The sequence below is a fragment of the Amblyomma mixtum genome, chromosome 3 (assembly GCF_055824585.1).
Source record: "Amblyomma mixtum isolate Tamu chromosome 3, ASM5582458v1, whole genome shotgun sequence".
Lineage (NCBI taxonomy): Eukaryota > Metazoa > Arthropoda > Arachnida > Ixodida > Ixodidae > Amblyomma > Amblyomma mixtum.
The window spans coordinates 96,650,767-96,669,986 of NC_143014.1; the positions used below are offsets into that span (position 1 = coordinate 96,650,767).

Consider the following 19,220-nt stretch of genomic DNA (forward strand, 5'->3'; position numbering starts at 1 on the left):
TGGAATCGTTCGGGATACTATCCAAAAATTGGCACAATCGGGGAAATTAACTGGCTGAAATAACCAATGGTTTGCCGTGGAATGGGGGGGTACAGCGAGTACCAGCACGCGGTCCGTGAACGTTGGCCTGGCGTCTTTTTTACTTTGCACATATGAAAATCGTTGCCATCAGAATTATTGTTCTGGGAGCTGAACTTATAGGCCATGGACAAACTTTAACACACACAGGCTAGTTGCTCTGTGGTTCAAGCTGTGATGGCAAGGTCACAAAAGCTGCTACTTTTTGTGAAAATCATCTTGTACTTGTCTCATAATAATACTGCTGTAGGCTTCTGAGTTAAGGTGCCTTGTTGAAAGCCTGAAGGTCTTTGTGTGTAATGTTAAGGTGCCTTGTTGAAAGCCTGAAGGTCTTTGTGTGTAATCAGATTTTTTTTTGTTATTGTTTTGTGGAAACATACTTTCTAATTTAAACTGTCTGTTTTGACATCTCAACTTTTTTAGAATATTCGACTGTATTTGCAGTAAAACTTATTATTTTAATCTGCTTAAAAACTAAAGATTTGATATTCATACACACTGGAAACATCACATGCTCACAAGAAAAGGAAGAGGTTTTTGATAAAACGAACAGGCATATAATTTCTTAAATCATTGCAATCTTCCGTTATTTCCGTTCTTCCGTTACTTTGGCTGTTTGCATTTTTTCATAAAATGTACCGGTAATAAAGCGTAAGTTAAATATCTTACAAGAAACAGTGCAATAATTCCCACGTGCTTTATAGGCCTTACCTGAATTCTGTAAGCATCACAGCAGCAGCTGTTATTCAGGTTTTGAATGACAAATATAACTTCATTTGTGACCAGTTCCACAAATATATATATATATATATTTTTTTTTTCATTGTGTATTTAATGTAGTTGCTCGGGTCATAAGGGGGTGGGTAGGGGCAAGACTGGTAAAGAAAAAACTATTAACTCGTTCCTTACTGTGAAAAATCAGTTTTTTGACTGTTTTATAATAAAAAGTATTTATTCAAGAAGTGCCAAATGCACTGCGAATTGTAAGATATCAAACTGTAGCTTATACCCCTGCCACACGGCAAATTTGATCTCATTCTCATCGAATGACATTTGTTCGACTTAATGTCATTTTTTCTGCGCGCTGCTACATGGCAAAAACTAATGTCATTTGCAAATGATGGCGATTGCGATGGAAAGAGAGTACAGCATACAAAAATTTCAATGTATGCTTCAATACGTTGCAAAAAGTATTGCTTTGCTAATGGAAGCCGATTTTAAAATCTTCATCCTCATTTCAATAACGTGTTGATCACTGCTCTCCACCACGAATCCAAGCCAAGCCAAACCTCAGCCAGCGGCGGCAGGCAAATGGCGGATGTCATTTTGTGAAATGCTCTCTATGGTGAAATTAGACAGTATTAGTTGTGCGTCTGCAAATGCTTTGCGCATGCTATGGGCGCACCTTGCGCGCACTGCCGCCCGTCGTCACAACAGTTTTAGTTGGGAGCACGGTGGTTGGGAGTGACTAGCGTAGCGCGCGAGAAGCATAACATACTGTGGCGCCATCTAGTTGACAGCAAGTCAAACCTCCTGAACTGAGTGCCGAAGAAACGTTTTTCTCTTTTATTAACGGCAGTAATGGATGCATTCGAAGGCTTTGTTTTTTTTTTAATGTAAATCAATTGGATGAAATGAAAATGTAGGTTCTAGTGCAAAGTTGGAGAAGTACTTCGCTCGGGGTCGTTGCTATGACGACAGTGTACGCTGTACATAGTTAAGCCTAGCATCAAGAAATTCTGAAATTTATCTCAAAAGCGACTAATATTTCAAACCTATATTGTTAGGGAGGGATGAGAATGCACAAAATAAAAGCGAATACAACCGTTTAGAGCAAGCTATCGCGTCGAAAAATGCAGCGGCGACGCAGTATTCGGTCCGAAGCAGGCGAGCTGGGCGTCGCCATGTTGTGAATGTTGTTTGGCATTTTTATATACATAAATGAACGACCGCACAATCATACGGACGCGGAAATATTACAGTGCTTGTGACGTTTTTGTAATCATGTTTTTCGGTGTATATTCTTACCAAGTCTCTGGTGCCGAGGGAACACATTAGCTCGGAGATCGCTGGCGAATGAGTTCTGTTAACTCATTCGGTACCTAATGTCATTTTGAACGAACGTCATTCGATGGGAATGACATTAAATTTGCCGTGTGGCAGGGGTATTATTAGTTATTGTGCAAAAAAAAAAACACCAGAGTCTTGTGTGTAAAACTTCTTGAATAATTTTTGGTTATATATGTTGGTAGCATAAAAAATTATTCCAGCAAAACAAAAGCTGCTGCACTGAGCCAGAAGTTGATTACAAAAAAATTGGAATATACAAAACGTTGCGCGTGTTCTTAGCTATCACCCTTTTCATTTTCAGCTGCATACATAAAACTGTCCATTGTCATGGCCACTCTTTTTTTCTGCTTCTCCCGTGGTCTGGGAATTCTCTTCTCCCGTGGTCACAGGCCACTTATCTTCAAGCAAGCATGGAGTCCTAGGGTTTGCTTTTGATTACTGTGAACTACTTAATTTTTGTGAGGACCTAATTTTCATGTCTTTCAAATTGCACGCAGCTGGCAAAAATAGTCCCACAAATAATTTTGGCAAAAACATTGACTGATTATTTGGCAAGAAAATATATCTGCAATCAGCTGATTGTTCCTGTCTGCAACTAGAGGTAGAAGCTGAAGGAAGAAAAATGTTATAAAGGTTATCCTTACTAACCCATTGCTCGAATGTCTGCTCTTTTGGGATCGTGTATTGCTTCTTCCAGTGGCAGTCTGGGAATAGTCGCTGATGGAGCAGTCAGAATGCTCCACTGAAATGAGCGTATTTGATCGGAAGTTTACATGACATAATTTGTTAGTGCCGTGCTTCCTCCCGGTGCTGCATCGTCTTCTGTTCCGAAACAGATGACATGAAGGGAAAATGCAAGGAATGCTGAGTACTCTCTCCACCAGCCCCACGCAGGGGCCCTCAACTTGCTGTGGGCAGAGCACAAATGCTCCAAATGCAGATCTGGGGCGGGTGCTCTCCGCTGTATTACAGCACTCTGGCTCGGAGTGGTGGGCCGCTCTGGATCTGATATTGAAGTGAAAAGCTTCACTTCCAGGGTCGGCGCCGAGCTTCGCGTATGCCGGGTATGCTGCAAAAGCCATATTCTGCGCATGCACAAAACCAAGTTAACTCGCGCGCAGCGCAGGTGGGCGCCAACTCCGTAATAAAAAAAAGAATAAAAATAAGCACAGAAACGAAAATGAAAAAGAAATGGAACAAATAAAATATCACAAATTAAAAAAATAAATCAATAAAATACAAGCAGTGCTCCAGGAAACTCTCATATCTCGGTGGACACCCGAACGCGCCGTAAGGGAAGGAAAATGAAAAGAAAATTGGTTTTAAGGAAAGGAAAGGAATGGACACCACAGTGCATGTCTCTAAAGCAATCTTCTAAGACAGCACCATATTCACTACATGCGCGTCTCCGCCTCCGTACAGGCAGTGTGTAGACTGTCGAACGCCTCCACCGTTATCGTGGTGCTCCCAGTGCATTGTGCGCGAACTGCGACAGCCATGACGTCAAACCAAGCATAACTGAACCTTTTCGCTTGTATATCCAGGCTTAACCACAGCTTAGCCACTGCCAAGTTTTTGTAATTAACGAGTTTGAGCACTTGTCTTCTCTGTGTTTGCTTCTTTATGTTGATTCCCCCGCTGCTCAGTGGAATATCTAGAAACCAGCGACGAGCATAATAACCGTTGCTGCTTTTGACAGCTTTTGCGAGTAAGGCTCTGTATTCATCGTGTGGATGAGGTGAATTAACAGAGATAGAGTTGTGTAGGTCCTGGCTAATGTTTCGGAATTGGACAGGCGTTTGAATTACTTCTAGAAATGTCCCCTTTAAGGAACAACTGCCATCGGTGTCTTCTTTTTTTTTGTCTGCCGCGATGTTCCTTCTAATCTCGCAGACCTTGGGGAAGAGGGCAGAACTAAAGGTGCTGCCACTCCTGTATTCTTCTCAAAATTTAGTGCTCGCAAAATATTCTCAGCTGCCATTTTAGCTGAATTTGCAAAGTATTGAGCTTGCAAAAAGTAAGTTGTTTGCAGCAAATTAATCAAAAGTATACCTAATTTAATATATGCATGTTTGCCAGTGGAAGCATCTTGCTGTGTTCTTTTTTTTGCTTCACATTATTTTAGGGTTTAGTGAGCTACTACTGCAGTCTTTTTTGGAGGGATCTGCGTGCTGCTCACATGTTTCATTCATGGTGTTGTGCAGCAGAGGCAATGCCAGCCAATGGTGGCCTGGATGAAGCTGCTGGAGGTGGTGGGGGGGATCCCACTGATGGAGTAGCAGCTGGAGGAAACCTTCTTGAGTCCATCTTTCGTTCTTCACAGGAGCATCAGCAGGAAATTCCGCAGTCCCAGCAGAACATGTAAGATTATCTGACGTGGCCATTTTTTTGTGTGCAAGTTTTCAGAATTGCAAGCGGTGAATAAATTACATAATGATGCTTCAGTCTTCAACATCTTTATGAAACCTTAACTCTTTGGGGGCGAAGGATGGTAGGCAAATTTGACCGAACCATGATTTTTTGATTTTGCACTTCAGAAATGCCAGGATTCCTGAGGAATATGCCCTTCGAACAGTGTGCTCCTATGAGCACTGGAAGGCATTTTAAAATGGTTCCAACCTCACCTATTCACCGTTCAAAATGGAGCATGACTTGAGGCAGGATGCATTTGCATAGTTTCTTTTGTTTAAAATAAAGAAAAGATCTCTTAAAGGGTTTCTTGCTTTATCAACTGGGCAAAACTACTGGGAAAACATGATGCTATGTTTAAATTGTTCTATTTTTGGTGCACTGGCCGTGTAGCCTAGTTTTTATAGTTTGCAAAACATGTCGGCTGCTTGGTACTTTCTGAATACAGTAGAATCTCGATGATACGAATTCATGAAATTCCCCGGGGAGAGTGAATTCCGGATGTTCCAGACTATCTCCCATACCACTTCGGATGATATGTAAGCGCTAGCCGTGACCGCACTCGAGCACTATGCGCTGCTCGTACATCACCAGCACCGCTAATCATGCGGGTACACTCTGCGAGCAGTGAGCGGCGGTGTGCGACTCGCACTTTGCCAACGTCGCAGTCAGCCGTTAACAGATCTGCGTGAGTGCATTTTCTAAGTTTCTGTATTGAATTTTTATTCATTTGGATGATACAAATTTTCGGATGGTATGAATTTTTTCACCGAGATCCTACTGTATTTTGCGAAGACCATGGTGCCTTTCTCTTCTAACCTGCGAGAAAAGCACACGTTTTGCGCAAATCAGTGTGCTGTACAAGATGTTTTTTATAATATGGTGCTGAACCACATGGACAGCAACCTAATAACAAAGGCATACTTTCGTAGCTCTGCCTAATGGAAGAAGAGGTAGAAGGTGAAGGAATGTGCCAGGAACAACTTTAGAAACCAGTTCAAACAAAGGATCTTGAAAACTAGGCACCAGGCATATTTTAGATTGCCACTGTGCGACCTAAGTTTAAACTGCAGTTGCTGAAAACACATAGGGCACTTAAGGTGCATTTTCTCGTTAGCAAAAAAAAATCTAAGTATATTCTCGGAGCTTTTAATAAAACCCTTTCACTGTGGAGAGCGGAGTTTCGGTGCGCTGGAAATATGATGTGGACGGTAACGAGGGAAGTGGTCAATGGCTGTGGAGCGGCAAGATTCCTTCAGGAAAAAAAGAAAACAGTGACAAGGCAATTCTAAATTGTATGTGGCTTGCCTGGCTGGCCATCGCCGTGGACTCGTGGCCAAGCTCTGTGGCCAGACTCTCTCTCAGCCTACTGATGGGCGCCTGCCAATGATCAACACCATGTGTCTGCCATTGCACACACATCAGAGGAGCTGCAGGAGACAATGTAATATGCAGTTCACTCCTGAGGGCAAGTGTTCAAAATGATCATACCTTGATGCTGCGCCACTTTGGGAGCTCAAGTTAACCAATACCAGCCCGAGGGCATTTAAATAAATGAGCTTCTGATGCCATCGACTTAATGAGCGTTTGGCTAAGCTTTGGTGTCAGTCTGAGTTATCTGAATTTCTGAATCCGCGGGGCTGAAATAACGAGTGTTTACTGTAGTAAACTCATCATACTGCAGTCGAACCCTACTGTTAAGTTTCTGGGTGCTGTGTTTTCCCGGCTGCCATGCTTTCGTGAGCCGGTCCCGTCCAAGCTCTCATATAAACCCATGCAGTACGAAGTCTGCTCTTATGTCGCAACTGAGGCACCTTTCTTGAACAGACAAGCTCTGGGTCATGTTTCTGTCATCCACATCTTCCTTGTCGCCTCCAGCTTAAAAGCGCAATTTCATGAGGTTTGAAGTGATCGCAGTGAAAACAGTGCAGAAGTGTGTACGTGTGCCCAAATTTCGCTCGCTCCGTGTGCCCTTCCTCTTTGCTGCTCAGTCAGACTAAGAGACATCACAGGGCATTTAGGACTTCTGTGCATGCAAACGGTTGTGAGAGTCACTAAGCTTAGAAGATTCCAGAGAAGCATGCTGCCTGTACTAGAAGCAAAAAAAAAAAAGATAACGATGTACCTTTCTTATGCGGGCTTCCCGGCTAATACGTTTCCTTTTTTTTTTCGCGTTTCCACGAAAAACATAACAGCGGGGTTCTACCGTAGAAGGTTTGCTGTCATTCGAAGTGAATGAGATATAATATGACTAATTTCATTCACGCATGATGATTATGGTGAAGGACAGATAGAACAGATGAAGTGGGAAATTGTAATCACATCATTTCTTCAGTAACACCTATCCGTCATTATTCGTGCACAAATTTGATTAATGTGAAGAAACAACAGGGCTGAGCAGAATAACTGCACAAAGCAGCATGACGCTTGTTTGGGACTGACATTTTACGAGGTTTACACCTCTGCTTAGCAGGCAGAGCCATTAGAATGTGTTTAATACTGTAGAACATCGCTGTTACGTTTTTCACGGGGCCGCGGAAAAAAAACTTGGAGAAATGTAGTTGCTTGGAAGCGCACATAGAAATAACAACCGTGTAAAAAAGCCTGTTCGAAAGTGAAAGCAAGTCGGTTCCGCTACGGATAATTCGAACTACGCGTCTGGGCAGCTTGGCACATAGCACGTGCCCCTCCCCTCCGAAAAAAAAGCACCCCCGCATAGTTAGAGGCTGCGCACGCCCTAAATGGGGACAGAAGATGGAACCAGATAAAACCGTGGAAGAGTGGGTAAAGCCTAAATGGCGCCATCACCGGCGCGGCGGGCGGCGGTGTTGGACGGTAGGGGTTGGCGGCGGCGGTGGGGGCTGCCTGCCCTCTTTTCCGCGTAACGTCCGAAACTCGCGACTAAATACTCGTTAATTCGAGCCCTGTTAATTCACAAATACGGATAAGTATTGTCGGCGCAGTCCTAGCCAATGCCCATGATCGGACGGGCGCTACAAATTACGTGGGAAAAAGTTTTTTTTTTTTTCTTTGCGAGTGTCGTCCATCCTTCTACCCATCAATCGCCAACGGAAGCACGCGGTCACCCGCGATCATGACGCCGGCTTTTAGCATCGTTTGCTGCTATCATGCTTTCCAATGACTGAGTGGCAGTAGACGGTGTCGCCCAATCGCCCATGGCACGATAAGGCGAACGTACTGAAAACGAGGCTTGCACAACCGGACAAGCACTGGCACTCTGCAAAGTTCCCTTCTCCCTTGTTATAAGCTAACATCATAAGGTAAACGCACTTATCCCTGCGCAGCATCTTGGCCCACTGCCGAGAAATGCGTTGTGGACCGTGATGGTGCGAAATGGAGGGAAGCGTTAACGACAGGCATTTTTTTTTTTTTTAAATCCTTAGGCAAAAAGGGGGGGGGGGCTTCATTACACGGGTGGGTTCGTACATATAGTACATATACGGTAATGCGAGTGGTTCTTGTCAGTTTTTTCGAGGCCATTCGATAATTCGAACATCGGTTAATTCAAACTTTTTTTCCTGGTCCCCTGAAGTTCGAATTAACGAGCTTTTACTGTAGTGAGGGCAGCATGTTTCTTGGAATTGATGAGGATTCCTGGCTCCGCGATTGTTTGCATGCACAGACTATACTAAATGCCCTTCGTTGGCTCGCTGTCTGCATGAGCAGTTGTCCATGGAAGGAAGGCAGCAGAAAAGAGGGAGGGTGTGCGGAGTGGGCGAAATTTAGCCACTCATGCATGATTCTGCGCCGTTTTCAGGGCAGCCGCTTTAATCGTAAGTAATAACTGCTATCGGGACCTAGAAATTGCGTTTTTAAGCTGCAAACAACAAGGCAAACGTAGATGACTGGGACATGGCTTAGAGCCAACCCCTGCAAATGTGTCATGTACTGTGCTGCCTGCGTGGCATAATTTCGTTTTCACGCCTTTAGTCGTTCACATTGAGCGGTGGTGCTGGAACTGCACTAACAGCCAGAACACAGCTCACGCTGCACTTAAGTGCGCTCGGTGTCCAGTGCAACATACCAGAATCCTCTGATGGAGTTTAGATCCCGCTTTGGTCGGTCTGCCCTCGCTGTTCCTTGCGCACTAAACATTTGGCTGTCGAAATGCTAGCATGTGGTACCTGCTAATTCACGATGGTGCTTTGCGACATCGCGAAGTGGCATTCACAATGTAGCATGCGGGAACACTAACACAGTTGCGACGTAACAGGTGGGACTGTATTGCATGCGTTTTCATGGGAACTTGGACGGGACTGGCTCACGAGAACATAGCAGCCAAGAAAACGCAGCGCCCGGGAACTTAACTGCGGGATTATATATCACCTAGCGAGCACGACAGCAGTGTCCAAGCAGGTGTCGAATGCATTCCTTCGAATGCACATCTCTGAATTACCGTCTTGGGTTAGTTGTTTCGTTCACTTTAATATTTACATAAATATACAGGTGCACACAGGACTCTATGGACTTAATTTGTAAAAACATTTATTTTCTTATAAAAAAAACACTTGCGAAAAATCGCGGCTATTTACAATATCTTTCACCTAATATACAACACAAAAGCTTCTGCCCTACAACAGTCAGCAACTGCGAACAAATGGCATTTGTCAAAACTTCAACGTTATTATGGCAAGTGTGTTTAGACCCCCCTTGGGTCCCTGGACCACCGCATGGTCCCACTCTGCGTCGGAATGTTCATGTGGTGTTTGTTCATGACGTCGGCACCCCGAAGCACCGCAGCAAGCTGCGATGGCGGGTCCGGAGACGAGAGCATGACCTCCCAGTCCTCCCAACTTGATAACGCGGGCTGTCCCTGCGGGGGAGGAGCAGCAGGGCAGCCGAAAAGGATGTGGGAGAGTGTGGCGTGAGGGTCGCCGCACAGGGTGCATGCAGGGGAGGTGCCACAGTTGTGGGATAGCAGCTGAGGGGATGAGAGAGAGCGGGTCTGGAGGCGTCTCCAGAGAATCTGTTGGGAATGGGTAAGGGAGGGGTGTAATCATTCAGAAAAAAAACTTATTCTCGCGACGGTTTATGATCATTTGCGGACAGTGCAAAGGATGAAAAAGTAGGCTGACGTGAAAAGGTATGTTTAATTGGGTGAACTGCGCCTACAATTAAAATGAGTGCCATACGTCATGCGATGGAGAAGTAGAGCGACTCTTTTCTGCAATAATTTTCGCATCCTGTTATAGAACCATGAGTACGTACATCAATCTTGTCGAGAATAAACAACAGCGAACGCAAATGCATCAGAACATTCCTGAATAATTACTGAAACACACAAATAAGGGCCACTGTTTGAAATTCAGTGCGGAACTGTGGGGTTAGGAAAATGAGTGCTATTAAAATACGGTCGTGGCAATGCATGAACTTCTGCGAGTTCCTCTATAAGCTCAACGTTACGTAAAATCGTCTGTTCACCTTCGTGACTGTAAAATCGTCTGGGTGGGGGTTCTGACACCGAAACACCTTCCTTGCTACACCCCTCGTGCTTATGATGTCACCACGTGCACAGTCACTTTTTTTCCTTTCCTTTTCTTTCTTTCTTTTTTTTTTTTTTTTTTTTTTCAATCGGCGTCATAGTGAGCTCTGCACGTCTTCACAGCCGACATTTCAGTGTTAGCCAAGCCCAGGTCAGTAGTGCCTTGCTGATGGGACACTTCAGATGCTCGCGAGGCCTGTGGTTACCTACGATTATGATAGGCTAGATAGGTGCTATCGTTAATACTATTGATGCTCAAAAAAATTATGAAGCTGCCATTTTGTGATGCCAGTGACAATAGAGTGTCGTTGGCGTCATTTTATTTTTGTACTCAATTCTGATGTGCATGTCAATTTAGGCAATTTTTTTCCAGCAAAAACAGGCGCACATTAAAATAGAGTAAATACTGTATATGGCTTACCTTGTGCCCTTAAATCTTCCAATGAGACAGCAGTATGTCTCTCTAAATACGAGGACTATATTTATGGTGTTTAGTTCTTACACGCTGTAGATCTTGGTACATTTAGTTCCTTTACATACTTCTGGCAGGCTTAATTTCTAATGCATCATTTACTGCCATTTTCCCATTCCATTTGTAGTGTGCAAATGCTTCTGTTTGCTTGCAGTTGTTTTTTTCATCTTGTGCATTTTTGCAGATGCCTGATGGATAGCGAGGAAGATGTCAGTGTGGATGTCTGTGGACAAGAAGTTCAGGTGGTTGTCAGCCGAATGCATGGCAACGCGAACAGCAGCCATAGGGTTTGTTGATTTTCATACTCACTAGAGTTGGAGGTACTCCTCCGAAGCCTTCAGATACATGGTTTCGTCTAGCATTTTTTTGTTCTGGTAACACTGCGACTTAGCCCCAGAACACTTCCTGTTTGAAGAGGGCGCGTTTGTTGAGCAAGCAGTTACCCCAGGGAAAAAGAGAAGCACTGAAAGCTGGCGCATCACCTGCACCGGTGCATTATAAAGCACTGCGTGGAATGCTTCGCATACTGCACTGCCTTCTCAAAACCAGCGCGGCACGCGTAGTCTTCTCTGGCGTAAACCTTTTCAACGTCGAGCCATTGCCATATGGGAAGCACTTTGGGGCTAGTATCACCATCAGCACCGATGTTTGTCGGTGAAATATAAAACCGTGTATAGGACAAATATTGACTGCTATATGTTGTGTCTTTGGCAGGTTATTAACAAATATGATCTATTTTTCATTGTTGCATTGCAGTGCTAACTTTGCCAAATTCTTGAATAAGTAGCATCAGTTCATCAATTTCTTTTGCTACCTACTTTAGCCAGGACCAAGTTCTGCTGTCATAAGACAGGCTCCAAAATTTTTGATCTGGCTTTTACCGTGTAGTTAGACTCTGAAGGTGTAACTTCCACAGCCGTCACATAGCCCAGAACATTTCAGAGCTGTTCTGTGAAACAAGATGCATATAGGGAGGTGAGGACAAATAGGTGCGCCATGTAAGGTGTGACGTGTATAATGCAGCAAATATAAAACCATAAAAAAAGAAACCATAAGTGAGCCATAAATCCAGTCGAAGTAAAGGAAATGTAAATACAGGAAAATAAAGCATAAAATCATTAGTTTGCCATAAAAGCCAGCAAAAATAAAGCAGAATTAATTGGCATAACTTTTAGGCAATGGTATGCAGCAAAAGGCAAAATTAAAAATGCAAAAGGCAAATTTACCTCGCGTAATGATCGCACCCCTAAATTTGCATCATTTTTGTGGAAAAAAAAAAGTGTGATCATTATGCGAGTAAATACGGTAGCTTCTTTTATGCGAGTAAATACGGTAGCTTCTTTTCATTCTCTTCTGTTGTCGTTGGCAATGATGGACCTGGCTGGCTCGCACTTGCCTGAGGGGTTCGCTCAGCAACACGAGTAGACAACTTTCATGGCTACTAGAAGTGTGCCGGGACGTCGTGGCTGCCGTGTCTCCAGTGAATGGCAGCACGTGGTGGCCTGCTGACGTCATTAAAGTCGCGACATCTCTTGGATGAGTTGTTCCAAAATCAGTCACTACGAGCACACCAACCGGCCCGCAAATTTAAAAAAACGCAGTTTTTAAACATTCATAATAAATCGCCAGCTCCATTCTGAGGACTTGTCCTTAAACTCCATTGCATACATCAGGTGCAACGCTGTCAAAGCTAGCGTGCTTGTTTGCACTGCCTGCATCCGTAATAGAAAAGTAGTGCGTTTCTTGTGGTGAGCAGAAAGCAGTAAATGGGTCGCCTGCAGGCTTATTGCATTCTATATTCATCATGAGCTTGAGTAAATGTGCTTATATCTGACAGCAAGCTGTGACCTTATCATGCGGTAGATTACTCGGTTACAGAATAAGTGTGAAGTGTTTTCACGCGGACTACTTCTGTAGCTTTCGCAGTATTGCACCTGATGTATGAAACGAAGTATAGTGTGAATGCTTAGTAGCATCCTTTCGAAACATTGAAAATATTTACAAGCGACTCTGAATTCGCTGCATAGTTCCTTTAAATTGTGGGAAAAAAAAACATTGTTGCTGGTGGTGAAAGCTGTCTCCATAAAAAATGACGGACGACGTGCTGTATGCTGCTCACTGTTTCGCAAACTTCAAGCTTGTTTAGCTGCTCTGTCTTTGGTTTTGTTTGGCTTTTAGTGGCTTTTGGATGGGGCATATTGGTGCATTCTTGCTGTGCTGTTGTGTATCTTTTTTTATGGCTGCATTAAGGTCTTTCACTGAGCTATGTTTAGGACAGTGGGGTCCAAAAAAAAAGTGAATAATCGAACGGTCCAAAAATTCTCTGGACCTCAGAAAAATGAGTTTCCTATGAAAGACTGGAATGATGAAAACGTTTATTAAAGCCACAATGCCTTAGTTGAAGGGAAAGCTGATCGGGTCCCTAGTCCGGGACACCGTTGGTGAAAGCCGCTGTCCGTGCTCTGGCGACGAGGGCTCGTTGTTCCTCGAGGTCCGAGCTGGACAGGGCCGCCTCCCAGCCCTCCTGCGTTGGCTGATTTATGATCTCAATGCTGTCATTTTTCTGACAAGCCCATACCATATGGTACAAGTTTGCCTTCTGGCCACAAAATTTGCACTGTGCCGAAAAGGATTCGGGCTCAATGGCGTGAAGCGTAGCTGGATTATTGAAAGACATAGTTTGTAGCCTGCGAAGGTGACAAAGAAGATGAACGAGTGCTATTCAACAGAACGAGCCTTCTTTGTCGTGGACGCAAGTCGTGGACGGGCTTTCAGTTCGTAACAGGGATACACAGACTATGGAGGAAGTAGCGATAGCCCTAGCCGCAACGCACTCCGCATCTAAACACATAGTTACAGATTCCCAGGCGGCTTATAGAAACTATATGCGTGGCAGAATCACGCCGCTAGCCTGCAAAATTCTTAGTCAGTGTATGACTTCAGCTGAACGGAAGGAATTAATATGGGTACCAGGTCACCAGGGAGTTGAAGGAAACGAGCGCGCACACGCTTCGGCCCGAGCTTTTCTTCCCCAGCATCCTTCTACGTCCTCCCTTCCTGATTCAGGCTCCCCTTCTCCGCTAACGACATATTCAGAAATATTGCAGCATTTGCGCCTTGAAAGGCAGACACTCCTGAGGCCCGCTAAGGGTCCCAGTGAAAGACTGGCATGAAAACTTTCAGAATTTCACCATATGTTCTGCTTGTGAGTGATATTTCTTTGCATTTGCCCTGGAATCATGCTTTCTTCATGTCTGCGCCACACGTCATGCCAGTGAAACCAAAATATACGAATCTGCCTTACGCCACACTGTGAACGATGCGACAAGCCTATTCTCCACTAGCGCCACAATACATGCTCCTTGCCGCTCAATGAACACTGTGCAGGATGATGACATTGTTGGTCTCGGAGGATGAAGCAAGTGCCTTTGACTGCACTCCCCCCCCCCCCCCCTTTTTTTCTTAGCACCTCCGACTGTCCCATGGCAAATGCTGGCGTCTTCCCATTATCAACGTGATTGTGCACTCATTAGCTGGCTCTTTGTAGGTCCTGTTGTCAACGCGATCGTGCGCTCTCTAGCTGATTCTTTTTAGGCCACCTCGATGTTAGCAGAGTGTACCATAAGCTCGACTGGCAGGTACAGAATGTTATTGTTGTGGGGATGTGCTGCTAGTTAGAAATCCACTAATGTGCATCGTTCACTTTTAGGTCAAGATCAAAAATGTTGTTGATTATAGCTGGGAACTGAAGTATAACTATGGAAAGCATATCTGCCTTCATATGTCTGGAGTATATCTGGCATATGCTTTGAGAGGTAAGTAAATTTTTTTTTTTAATCATATCTTTCGGTGAACTTTGGCTTGAGAGTAATGTGGTAATGGGAACACACGAGCTTTGGCAATGCAAGCTGATGGCGTGCCTGTGGTTGTTTTAAATGTTGTAGGCATGCCCCATCGTGCCTACAACGGTGTGTGCCTTTAATTTCTGTCATAGTAATCTAGACTGAGCATTGTGGTGGGCTTAGCTGTCATACTGCTTTCAAAAACTGATGGCTCAGAGGACAAAGGCACAACATGGCATGTCTCAATTTTTAAAACCACAAGCGCAGGGCTGGCCTGCATTACCACAGGTTTGCTTGTTCTCTTTCACATTGCTTCTGCCTTTACATGCCCAATTAGTTTGTGGTGTTGTTTTTGACCCATGGCGATGGCCCAGTGGCTTTGATGTTTGGCTGCTGATCCCAAAATTGCAGCAGCCCTATTTCTATGGAGGCGATATACAAAAACACTTGTGTCCTCTATTGTCTCTGCATACATTAAAGAACCCCCATTTTTCTAAATTAATCCGGAGGCCTCCACTGCAGTGTCTGTCATAGCCCATATGTCACTTTGGGAAATTAAACTTCACAGTTTTGTCCTATAGCCCGAATGTGGTGGAAGGCTTCCTCTTCGCCTGCAAAACTGCAGGAATGGCTGGTGGCATTTAGTGCATCCATAGCTTGCGCAGTGGAGAACTGCAGTGGAGTCACGAAGGGCTTGTGACCAGCTGGAGTGACGCGAGAGCTGGAGTGGTTTCACTATCGGCGGCTAGGCGCACCTTCCGAACCGCGTTGTTCTTACGCTGCTTATCGAGGTATATCACACACTCTTCCTCCATCTCCTCGGCTCGCTGCCTCCTCTTGGTTTCGTTCCAGCTCCGAGCCCTGGCTTCCTTCAGAGCCGCCGAGCCCAGCTCATTCTCTCCTCCGCTCTCCAATTCTAGTGTTTCATTGTTAGTGACCCCCACATTGCAAAATTGTAATTCAATAGAAGGGGTGGAATTGTGGGTACCTTGGAGCCCTTTTCAGTGTGTGGCATACAGTCGTGCCCCGTGGACATAGACTACTTGAATTGTGGGCAGTTTTTGGAGGACCTGACTTTTTCATTGTATTTTTGTCTCTAATATGGAGACTCGCTGTTCAGACAGTGGACAGGGTGAAAATGTGCAAAGCCCATTGATACCCATGTGTCCTTGTAATGTTATATACACAGAGTATCAGAACAAATCAAAAGCTTGACTGTCCCAGCTGCTTGTTCCTTTGCTTGGAACATGCAGTGGAGGACAGCAGCGAAAGGCAGAAAAATCTTAGTGATGGCCTTTATTTCTTCATATGTAATTGATAACATGACTGCTTGATGCACCTTTGCATTTGCTGTATTGCACGAACAGCTGTGAAGGGCACTCTTTCAGCAGCTTCTGCAGCTTTCAAAGGCATGTTCAGCAGCTTTCGGCTGAATGTTAAGGGTGTAATGGGAGATGCGGCAGCTTGTCATTATGAATTGTTGTCATGCATTGATCATTGAACACGTTTCTTACTGCGCTGAGTTTTTTTAAAATAAGGGCAACCAGGATAATGCACTTGGGACTATGAAGATTTTGTCAAATTTCCAGTTCATTGCACAATGCTACGCATAGAAGCAAACCTTAAAGGGTTTCTGAAACCTGTTCTGAGGAGACTGCATAAACTTGCTCAATCAGTACAGTCTCTGATCATGAACACCTGAGCCAAATAATACACTTCTACACACAGCAGAGAACCCACAGTCGCGTGCTAAAGTTGGCAGAATCCTTTGTTTTGACTTTTTCATGCTCGCGCCCTCCTTTGTTGCATGCTACCATGTAATTGTGTTCGGAGATGGCTGTTGGTTAGATTCTTTCAGGCGCTACACAGCTACCGTGGTGGCGGCCAGTTAGCAGCCTCAATCTGGCAGGTCAGAAAGTATCCCCCCTCTGGAGAATTCCCGTGGTGGGGTCTGTGGAGGAGGGGTGCTGACCTTTGAGCGTGCAAAAAGTGACTTTAGGGGAGGGAAAAAAGGCAGGGCGATTCTGCAATTCAAATTTTTATTCCCAATAATACAGCTTCTTCAAATGCATAAAAAAAAAATTCTTGCTTGCAGATATTCATGATATGGCGTCCTTTAACATCCCAGGAATACTTTACCTTATTGAGATCCCCTTTCAGAGCCCCTTTAATACCCACGGGTTTGTTCTTAATGTTTTTTCTTCTCGATTCGTTATTATGCATGACTCCCTTTATGGTTTGGTTTGCTTAGGAACCAAATTGTCCCTATCAATACGGCACAACTGTATATGTACATAAGCCGCCGTGGCAGATCAGTGGTTATGGTGCTCTGCTGCTGACATGGAAGATGCGGGTTCGATCCCAGCTGAGGCAGTCGCATTCCCACAGAAAGGAAATGCTAGAGGCAGGTGTACTGTGCGGTGTCAGGTGGTCGAAATTATCTGGAGCCATCCATTATGGCGTCCCTCATAGCCTGATTCTCTTTGGGACGTTAAACCACATATGATCAAATTCAAGTCAAAGTCTTGCATATGTACAGCCGGCCAAATCTTGAGCTGGCATGTGTGATGGCCACATTTTTCATGCTCCTGTAGCTTATGACGGAGCAAACTTACGAAAACATCAAATTTAAGCACAGGCTCACTAAGCCCATGCATAATATTGAGCTTTCTGCAAGTTTGCTTCGTCCCAAATCACAGGAGCACAGCAAAAGCGGTCGTCGCGCACGCCAGCTAAAGATTTGGCCGGCTGTACTATTGGCCAACAGTGGTGAATTGCAGCCTTTGGCCATTTGGGGCAGTGATTTTTAAAGCTTGTGAGCTGTGCCATGTTTTGGGCAGGAGCATGGCATGGTGCTTCACAACAGGGTTCGCACTTTTCTTACTGTAGAGTAGCGTTGCCTTACTTGTCTTTTTGACTGCTTTTTCAGCCGCAAACTCCTCGGCTGGTGTAGTGCGGGTGCTGAACTTAAGGACTGGTCAACGTCTGCTTCTGAAAGGCTTCAGAGGCCTGGTTCAAGATATGGCTTTTGCCTGGCTGTCTACCACTGTGATGCTTGCTGTAGTGGATGTTTATGGCACCCTTTGTGTCTACAGCATTGATGATGATACCAGCTCAACACTGCTATTCAAGGTAATTTACTGAAATTTGTTTTTGATGGTGTCTATAAAGAGTAACTGGATTGATGCAGATCAGAATTTTCTGGTTTGATGCCATGTGCATCATAGATAAGGCCCCTAGTTTCCTGTGAAAAATAAATTTGGGTATTTTTCATGCAATTGTCTTATAGCAGCCACATTCTCTTTTTGATGCTATTGTTACGCAGATATTAGTATTAGAGCTACTGTATGATGGATAAATGACTATTTTTTTTTAATTTTATATGCACGAATATAATGCGAAGGGGGGGGGGGGGGGGTTGAGAATTTTAAAAGAAATGATATTTGCTTCCAGGTGCCGTTTATAATTTGTATTCAAAACAAATATTTTTGACCTAAATAGCTTATTTACTCTAACTTTTTAGTTTCCTAACAGAAGGCTCAAATCGCTAATTTTTTTTAATGCACATGCAAAATTTCCTAAAATCTGTCAAAACCGTGCGAAACTGAGATTGAAACACCACGATTTGCAAAATTAACACCGTAGAGATTATTAAACCACGTTGTGCTTCTAATGTCCACATGACACAAAAAATGCAGAAAAGCTGAAGAATGGAAATAGCTGAAGAGGTTCTACCGAGCTCTTTTTGTAAAACATTCCTTCCTGCGTTTGCTGGTTGGCATAAAAAGGTGCCGTATTTGCAAACTGATAGATGATGAATTTACCTGAAACAAAGATATTAATGCTAGCTAGAGCACACTCTGAGCCAAAGCAGCGAGTCGAGTTCGCAATGTGCACGGTTATGTACAAAGCGGCTTAAAGGGTTATAATTTTATCTCAAACTGTTCAGGCCAACCGTAGCTTAAAAAAAGTGTCCTCCCCCCCAAAAGACGTAGATGGCACGCTAAATAAGGAAGCAGCTGTTACGTAAACATTATTTAAAGGCTTCAGATTCGTGCCCTAGTCGAGTGAAGCCAAGCCTCTGATACATTAACACTAGAATACCAGAATAGCGGTGTGCAAATAATGAAATATTCGAATGCAAATCGGCTACGAATATGAACAAAAAATTGCTTCGAATATCGAATTGAATATTGAACTGTTCACTATGTAAAGAATATTTCAGAAAATGATATAGAGGCAAATGCCCAGATATTGCGGTTTTGCCATGATTGAATTTTTGAAAGTCTGTGCGGTATATGATTGCTGGTGAATGTTCTAAACTTTTCGAATATTTCGAAATTCTAGACTATCAATTTCTCAAATGTGAATATGAACCGATTATCGAAACATATTAAATTCGTATTCGAAATTTCGAACATTTGCACTACCCTAGTTAGTATATACATGTAGCCACCCATACAGCAGGGTTTTAATCGTTTGTCTATAAAGCGTTTCGTCCTTAATTCTTTGTTGAGTGAAATTGCCTGTAGTGATTTTTTTTTTTTTTCACATAATATCGTTCTGCCATTAATAATGCACTTTTACAGTCTAAACCTTGATGTAGGGTCGTTCCATGCCAAATGCACGAGAGTTGGCGTTCGACCCTCTCCATTTTTTTTCCAGAAAATTTGTGGCTTTTTATTCATCTGTCAAAAGCAGTTTCCCTTAATATGTCTCTGGAAAAAAAAATTTCCTGAACATGTGACAGCCCTCTTTGCAGTCTATTGCAAAGCTAGGTCTGTCTAAAAAAATGTACAGAATTTTTTTTTTCGCGCTTTAAATTTGTTGTGAACAATTTATATGA

The 19,220-nt window shown here is 43.8% G+C and overlaps 1 protein-coding gene across 4 annotated transcripts in view; it reads left to right on the forward strand.

Moving 5' to 3' along the window:
- The window catches only part of Ge-1 (Enhancer of mRNA-decapping protein 4 homolog Ge-1), a 116,083-nt gene that overhangs the window by 4,276 nt on the left and 92,587 nt on the right, over positions 1–19,220 (forward strand). For 3 of the 4 annotated variants that reach the window (XM_089580249.1, XM_089580250.1, XM_089580252.1), the window contains exons 2-5: positions 4,353–4,509; positions 10,717–10,819; positions 14,242–14,347; positions 17,304–17,506. In XM_089580249.1, coding sequence (XP_089436375.1) covers positions 4,353–4,509; positions 10,717–10,819; positions 14,242–14,347; positions 17,304–17,506 — 569 coding nt within the window. Of the gene's footprint in view, positions 1–2,984; positions 3,213–4,352; positions 4,510–10,716; positions 10,820–14,241; positions 14,348–17,303; positions 17,507–19,220 lie in introns of all 4 variants that reach the window. The other variant, XM_089580251.1, reaches the window with a different exon arrangement.